The sequence below is a fragment of the Coregonus lavaretus genome (assembly GCF_964263955.1).
Source record: "Coregonus lavaretus genome assembly, chromosome: 3".
NCBI classification, from domain to species: Eukaryota; Metazoa; Chordata; class Actinopteri; order Salmoniformes; family Salmonidae; genus Coregonus; species Coregonus lavaretus.
Genome location: NC_139990.1, coordinates 36,325,561 through 36,333,865, shown reverse-complemented (window position 1 = coordinate 36,333,865; position 8,305 = coordinate 36,325,561). Strand labels below are relative to the sequence as shown.

At 41.0% G+C, this 8,305-nt stretch overlaps 1 protein-coding gene across 2 annotated transcripts; it reads right to left on the bottom strand.

Annotated features, from left to right (window-relative positions):
- Position 1: 1 nt before the first annotated feature.
- Positions 2-7,371, bottom strand: LOC311126916 (G1/S-specific cyclin-E2-like). Of its 2 annotated transcripts, none has more exons than XM_084158614.1 (12): positions 7,344-7,371; positions 6,285-6,334; positions 6,109-6,169; positions 5,975-6,028; positions 5,681-5,829; positions 5,430-5,595; positions 5,055-5,201; positions 4,377-4,472; positions 3,829-3,969; positions 2,068-2,179; positions 1,794-1,951; positions 2-1,625 (listed from the first exon to the last, which is right to left on the bottom strand). In XM_084158614.1, the coding sequence occupies exons 2-12, from the start codon at positions 6,296-6,298 to the stop codon at positions 1,548-1,550; spliced, it is 1,176 nt and encodes a 391-aa protein (XP_084014740.1). In that variant the 5' UTR covers positions 6,299-6,334; positions 7,344-7,371; the 3' UTR covers positions 2-1,547. The 2 variants fall into 2 exon arrangements, with proteins under 2 accessions (XP_084014740.1, XP_084014741.1); XM_084158615.1 differs by having other exon boundaries at positions 5,430-5,562.
- Between the last annotated feature and the right edge of the window lie 934 nt (positions 7,372-8,305).

The window sequence follows — 8,305 nt, the reverse complement described above, 5'->3', positions numbered from 1 at the left end:
TGTACACAATACATGTAAGAAGTTTAATTCCCTGTGGTCAGAGATGGTAATCCCCTGAGGTACACAATCAATGGCCTGGTTTAACAAACAGCACCACTTTAATAAATTACATTAGCCTTTCAGAAGTTGTTCAAGTTAACAGATTTCACCTCTGGTCACATATACAAGAAAATACTCAGTGGCCAGTTTTAGTTACACCACCCCGTTCACGAAAATGGTTCACTCTGTGGCTTGCTAAACAAAGCAGGCAGACACAGGCATTCAGTTACTGTTCAATTGAATGTAAGAATGGGCAAAACAAGTGACCTGAGCGTGGTATGCTCATCGGTTCCAGTATCTCAGAAATGGCCAGCCTCCTGGGCTTTTCACGCACGACTGTGTCTAGGGTTTACCGAGAATGGTGCGACAAACAGAAAATCCAGTTAGCGGCAGTCCTGTGGGCGAAAACAGCTCGTTGAGAGAGGTCGAAGGAGAATGGCAAGAATCGTGCAAGATAACAGACGGGCCACAAACAGGTAAATAAGGGCACAGTACAACAGTGATGTGCAGAACGGCATCTTGGAAAGCACAACTCGTTGGTCCTTGTCACGGATCGGCTATTGCAACCGCTGACCACACCGGGTTCCACTCCTATCAGCTAAAAACAAGAAGTGGCTCCAGTGGGCACGTGATCACCAACACTGGACAATTGAGTGGGAAAATGTTGCCTGGTCCGACGAATCCTGGTTCCTGTTGCGTCATGCTAATGGCAGTGAGGATTTGGCGTAAGCAGCATGAGTCCATGGCCCAATCTTGCCTGGTGTCAACGGTACAGGCTGCTGGTGTAATGGTGTGGGGAATGTTTTCCTGGCATACGTTAGGTCCCTTGATACAAATTGAGCAACGTTTGAATGTCACACCTTTTAAAATCCATACCCCGATGAATTCAGGCTGTTCTGGTGGCAAAGGGGGGGGGGGGGTCATCCTGGTACTAGATGGGTGTATCTAATAAACTGTACCTAATAAAGATGGGTGTACCTAATAAAAAGTACATATAGTTAATGCCATACTCTGCAATTGATTTAAAGGAATAGAATCTTCCAGAAATACAATTCAGAACTCCTCAATAAAACCTCAGAAATTGTAATGTTCTGGTAAACTAATCAGTGGAATTTAAAATAATAAATAAAGTTAAAGATCAATCTAAGCACAAGTACCACAGGCCAATAAACCCATAATACTTTATTGAGGAAACTTGTCCTCATTCAAAACATTACATAAAAAAAACAAAAAAAATCAAGTTCATATGCAAACATGTTCATTAAATGAGCTGGACATCCAGCTCAGGATCTTAGGCAAAACAGCCAGGTCTGGACCCTTGGTGCAAAGCAGACTAGTCATTCCTTTGGTCCCTGATAAACAGTCGATGCTTTATCAACCACGAACCATCTCCTGTCCTGTATTTGCCTATTTTAGAATATGACAGAGCCAGTCTGTAGACAGGCAGTGGGCTCTTTGCAGTTATCTTCCCAGTGTTAGTTTAGAGCTTCAGACCACTGTCTCCAGGCTCAGTGTGTCATGGGCTTCTCTGTGCTGTTGGGGGGAGTCAGGAACTGGTGCTCCAACTCCCTCCTCCTGGCCTCTTCCTGAAAAGAAAAGACACCAAGTGGTTGGCCAAAGCTTAATCCCAATTCACCAACAGAATCTTTCCACTACAACTTTGTTACTTACAGCAACCACATTGACATCCACAGTATGGAAATTGAAGAGATGATTTTTAACAGTCAATGGTGTCTGAGGTACTAAGTACTCACCAGCATGAGTAAGTAGCTTGAGTGTGTCTGGATGTTATGCCTGTCCTCAGAGGCTACTTTGATAAAGTCCTTCAGCTGTGCCCTGCCACACACAGCGACCGTATCCACAAAGGGAGCCATCCAGTCAGTAACACCGTCCAGGACATCCCACGTCAGCCCTGGGAGAGCGAGATACAATAACAGTCTCCTCAGTAATCACATTGCATAAAGTCTCACATGTATATTTCATCCTCAACAGCAAAACAATAGATAAATTACTTGTGTAGTTTCTCACCTGATACTTTTTCTACCACTTCATACGGTAGGTAATGACATAACGCTGCCGCCGCCAGCACCCGATACTGGTAGTCCAATGAATTGATATTGAGGATGCACAGATCTAAGAGCTGAGAACAACAGGTACATTGTAAATATGTGCACTGTAGGTAATTTGACTGATTTGGGATCATGATACAGTGCCTTCAGAAAGTATTCATACCCCTTGACGTATTCCACATCTTGTGTTACAGCCGGAATTCAAAATTGATTATATATATTTTTTTTTTTTTACTCATCAACACAATACCCCATAATGACAGTGAAAATATTTTTTGAAATGTTTGCACATGCATTGAAAAATAAATACAGAAATCTCATTAAAATAAGTATTCACACCCCTGAGTCAATACTTTGTAGAAGTGCCTTTGGCAGTGATTACAGCTGCAAGTCTTTCTGGGTAGGTCTCCAAGAGCTTTGCACACCTAGATTTTGCAACATTTCGTTGATCATTGCTAGACCACCATTTTCAGGTCTTGCCATAGATTTTCAAGCAGATTTAAGTCAAAACTGTAGCTCAGCCACTTCGGAACATGGTCTTCTTGGTAAGCAACTCCAGTGTAGATTTGGCCTTGTTTTAGTTTATTGTCCTGCTGAAAGGTGAATTCCTCTCCCAGTGTCTGGTGGAAAGCAGACTGAACCAGGTTTTCCTATAGGATTTTGCCTGTGCTTAGCTCCATTCCCTTTCTTTTTTTAATCCTGAAAAACTACCCAGTCCTTAACGATTACAAGCATACCCATAACATGATGCAGCCACCACTACGGTTGACAATATGTAGAGTGGTACTCAGTAATGTGTTGGATTTGCCCCAAACATAACGCTTTGTATTCAGGACAAAAAAAGGTAATTGCTTTGCCAATTTTTTTGCAGTATTACATTAGTGCCTCGTTGCAAACAGGATGCATGTTTTGGAATATTTATTTATTCTGTACAGGTTTCCTTCTTCTCACTCTGTCAATTAGGTTAGTATTGTGGAGTAACTACAATGTTGTTGATCCATCCTCAGTTTTCTATCACAGCCATTAAATTCTGTAACCGTTTTAAAGTCACCATTGGCCTCATGGTGAACTCCCTGAGCGGTTTCCTTCCTCTCCGGCAACTGAGTTAGGAAGGACGCCTGTATCTTTGTAGTGACTGGATGTATTGATACACCATCCAAAGTGTAATTAATAACTTCACCATGCTCAAAGGTATATTTCAATGAAGGTGCCCTTCTTTAGGAGGCATTGGAAAACCTCCCTGGTCTTTGTGGTTGAATCGGTTTGAAATTCCCTGCTCGACAGACCTTACAGATAATTGTATGTGTGGGGTACAGAGATGAGGTAGTCATTCAAAAATCATGTTAAACACTTATTGCACACAGTGAGTTCATGCAACTTATGTGACTTGTTAAGCAAATGTTTACTCCTGAACTTATTTAGGCTTGCCATTAAAAGGGGCTGAATACTTATTGACTCGAGACATTTCAGCTTTTCATTAGTTTGTAAACATTTCTAAAAACATAATTTCACTTTGACATTGTACAGGCCAGCGACAAAATCTCAATTTAATCAATTTTAAATTCAGGCTGTAACAACAAAATGTGGAAAATGTCAAGGGTTGAATACTTCCTGAAAGCACTGTAAATAGACACCATTTATCTCTATCGCTTTTCTCTAACAGTAACTTGATTGGTGGCTAAAGGCAATCAACAAAGCCTGGTTCGGTGAGTAAACATACCCGTGTGACCTGTATATAATTCTCCTGAGAAAACTCAGGCAACAGAATATCACAGTCAGGTTGGTCTTCCAGTGATGCCATCTGGATCATGAGCTTCAGCCATACAACAACGGTCTCAGGACAAAGACTCCAGTTTAATGCCTGTTAAATGGATAAAGGATAGAGTTAAAATATATCAACGTTTGTAGTTCACCTACTTAACTCCCTAAAGAACATTATCTGCTTCCAAAATGGCACCTTATTCCCTATATCAGGGTTCCCCAACCCTGTTCCTGGAGAGCTACCGTCCTGTAGGTTCTCACTCCAACCCTAATCTAGTGTACCCGATTCGAATTATTAGCTGGTTAATAAACTGAATCAGGTTAGTTACAACTGGGGTTGTTGGAGCAAAAGCCTACGGGAGGGTAGCTCTCCAGGAACAGGGTTGAGAGCCCTGACCTATATAGTGCACTACTTTTGGCAAAAGCCATATGGGCCTATGTGGTGCCATTTGGGATGCAGACAGTGCGCTTCAAGTGAATAAACAAAGCTTTATTATGGTATCTAACCTTCAAAATGACCAGTTCCATTTGCAGAATCTCCTCCTCCATGCATGCCCCATCTGTTACATAGGCTAGCTCATGAAGCTTTGGAGGATACATTTCCTACAAGAGAAGAACAGTAGGGCATTATGCACCTTTCCAGCAAAACAGAACTTAAGATCAGACTGAAATGTGAAAGCAGAACAAACATTTTCACCTTATCTAACCGATGGTGTCTGGCACCAGCTGATGTGGGCCATGTCCTGTGTGTACAAGCAAGTGTGTGAAGTGTGGGCTGTTTAAAGTTGGTGTGAAATTCCTTCTATTTGGGCTGGCCATTAACAGGCCAATTATCTCATCTGACCACCAAGCCCAACAATAGGCTCGGACAACATTTTCCACTAGGCAAACAGAACATATAGGTCAGAGCAATACTTTTCCCTACATGCAAATGGAAGGTTAGAGAACACAGGAGAAGTACCAGGGGATTTCAAACTAGAGCAGGGCTCCCCAACCCAGTTCCTGGAGAGCTACCATCTTGTAGGGTTTCGCGACAACCCTAATCTATCACAACTGATTCTAACAATTAGCTAGTTGATAAACTGAGTCAGGTTAGTTACAACCGAGGATGGAGAAAAAATCTACAGTACGGTAGCTCTCCAGGAACAGGGTTGGGCAGCCCTGAACTAGAGAGTTCCATCTTACCTCTATTTTAGCTGCGATGAAGAGTGAGGTGATTCCAATAAGCTGCAGTCTGTCCTTATCAATGTCCTCCTGGATCAGCATGAACCGGTCGAAGTAGTCCTGTGCCAGGTAAAACGTCTCCCGATGAAGGGTGTAGACCTCACTCACCTAGAAACGAGAAACCATCAGAACATTTACATGGCTGCTATTATCACCACTAGCATCCTGTTCAGGGTGTGTACTACAAGTTGCCTCACACTACAGAAACAGAAGGCTTATTTATTTATCACCAATGACGTCTAAAGTCACCATCAAATCAAATACATTCAGGTCCACAATCAATATGAGTTCAGTCGCACAGATGAATTGTAAAACGTTCATGATTTTTGTACATACCTCAAGTAACCAGTCGAGGAGAATGGACCTCATCTTGGGCTGTATTCTGGGATGCAGCTGCGTGAAGTTATTGCTGTGTATGTATTTCCGCTCCTTCATCAACATCTTATCCCACACTTCTGGACAACCCCAGCTGATCAACGCACATACAGTGTTGATTAAGCAACTGTACATACAAGGAATCAAAAAGGATAAACAATCATCAGTAGCACTGAGGTTCAAGAGTGCGAGACCATAGATGTCCAACTTACCTGAGGGGAAGAGGAGATGGCTGCACCACAATTTTTTTTCCAGACCTTAGGTCTTCGAAGTTAGACAGTTCACAGGCTGTCTCAACCCTTTTCTCAGGGGTTTTCACAAGAACGCAGGGGTTGCTGACTCCTTCAAGGACTAGCTGGTTCTACAATGGAAATAATCTTTGTGAGATTGAATATCACAGACATGTTCGACTGAGTTTGCTATAAAATAGTCTTAAAATATTACAGCTCATGGTATATGGGACATATTCAGTGAGTTTATTTCTGTTGTATTCTTTATGCGTTTACCTGAATCCCACTTTGACGTTTTGACAAGGGCTGACACTTATTTTTGTTGCCTTGCTGAAATGAAAGAATGTACTGTATGTCAGACCACAATAATCATGAACTGAAAGTATAGTTGAAGCCAGAAAGTTCTGTACCTTTGTAATCTTGCCTTTCTGGATTGATGCATTTTCAGATTTTGCCGTTTGCAAGCGACCACTGTAAATACAAATGTTCAAGGTATTAGTAAAAGAAAAATACTTGAAGCCACAACTTCAGCATTGATCATGTTAACAGTTCAATGAATGTATAGTTTGCAAGCCATCACCCTTACCTTCGTCTATACATTATGATTATATATGGAGTGTAAGCCTGCAAATGTTTCTGCAAAGGAAATATCAATCAACTGTTTATAATTATCTCACAGTAATGTTAGCTATATTTTACACACATTTTAAGAACAGAACATCAGCTACCTACTACAGTAGTAGCCATATCTTGATACAGTTCGATCTATTATTTACAGTACCAAGCTACAGTAACAGTAGCTAGCTACTAACAATGAAACTTCATTGACATCTGACTGCAGCTTTTGACCAAATCTGAAATGTATTGTTTAAACAATACATAACTAGTAAACCTAAGTATGACAAATATATTTGTTGTGGTAGCTTAGCTAGCTAACGTACTGTACTTAGCTAACCAATTTACTAAACACCATAGAAGTTAGCCTACGCGCCCACTTTCCTGAGCGCGTAATCTTGACACATCAAGTTCTACCCGTGAAATATGGAACTCCTACCCAGCTAGCCAACCCTAGTCTAGGATCATTTTCAAACGGATGCGTATTCTATTATTTTTAGTAAAGCAGTCCTGACCTTTAAGTTAACTACAATACATATACCACAGCATTGTTGAATACTCGTTTCTCTGCAAGTGGCTTTGACTCCCTCCAAAAGTACATGCAGCTAGCTAGTTACCGTATAGGACTGGGCAGAGCAGGCTGTGTTAGAGGAAACAAGGTCAAGCTACACAGTAAAGTACCAGCCTAGGCCAACCAATTTTTATTTATTTATTGTCAGACCACAGAAACTGCATAACAATAAGTATCCACGTCTGGATTGTAATTATTATTTCATTAGCTAACTAGCTACCTTATTACAAACTTTGTTAGCTAGCTACTGTAGGTTACTTTTAGTTAACGTTGGCTCATTTCCAAAATCAGCACTAACGTTAGCTAGCTAGTTTTCAAACAGCACATATAAATGTGAATGGTCTCAAGATTAGTAAAATGCAACACTACTCAGTGCACATACTATATCCAAATGTATAGCTAGCTTTGCTCAACATAAGTTATATTGTTACATGCTAAGCGAGAGATATTTCTCCTTACCGGTGCTCAGTCGAAATGAATATGTTGTGGTCTTCTTCTGCTGTGGGTTTTATGGCTGACTACAACCCAAAAATATGTATTGCTGCCACCAACTGGACGGGTTGAAAACCAAAACAAGGTGAAAAGAAAATTCATGTTTTTTTGTTTTTGTTTTTTTTCCACCTTTATTTAACCAGGTAAACCAGTTGAGAACAAGTTCTCATTTACAACTGCGACCTGGCCAAGATAAAGCAAAGCAGTGCGATAAAAACAACAACACAGAGTTACATATGGGGTAAAACAAAACAAAGTCAAAAATACAACAGAAATACATATAATATACAGTGTGTGCAAATTTAGCAAGTTATGGAGGTAAGGCAATAAAATATGCTATAGTGCAAAATAATTACAATTAGTATTAACACTGGAATGATAGATGTGCAAGAGATGATGTGCAAATAGAGATACTGGGGTACAAATGAGCAAAATAAATAACAATATAGGGATGAGGTAGTTGGGCGGGCTAATTTCAGATGGGCTGTGTACAGGTGCAGTGATCGGTAAGGTGCTCTGACAACTGATGCTTAAAGTTTGTGAGGGAGATAAGTGTCTCCAGCTTCAGAGATTTTTGCAATTTGTTCCAGTCATTGGCAGCAGAGAACTGGAAGGAATTGCGGCCAAAGGAGGTGTTGGCTTTGGGTATGACCAGTGAGATATACCCGCTGGAGCGCAGACTACGGGTGGGTGTTGCTATGGTGACCAATGAGCTAAGATAAGGCGGGGATTTGCCTAGCAGTGATTTATAGATGGCCTGGAGCCAGTGGGTTTGGCGACGAATATGTGATAGGGAAGCTAACTTTATCTACCCAAATAAAAATAGTACATTGACAAAAACAAAACAAAACTCCCACTTCTTTCTTCCTTTCAAATCTCAATATCCCCTTACCAGGCTCTAGGGCCTGAAAGGGTGGTAAGGCTTGTGC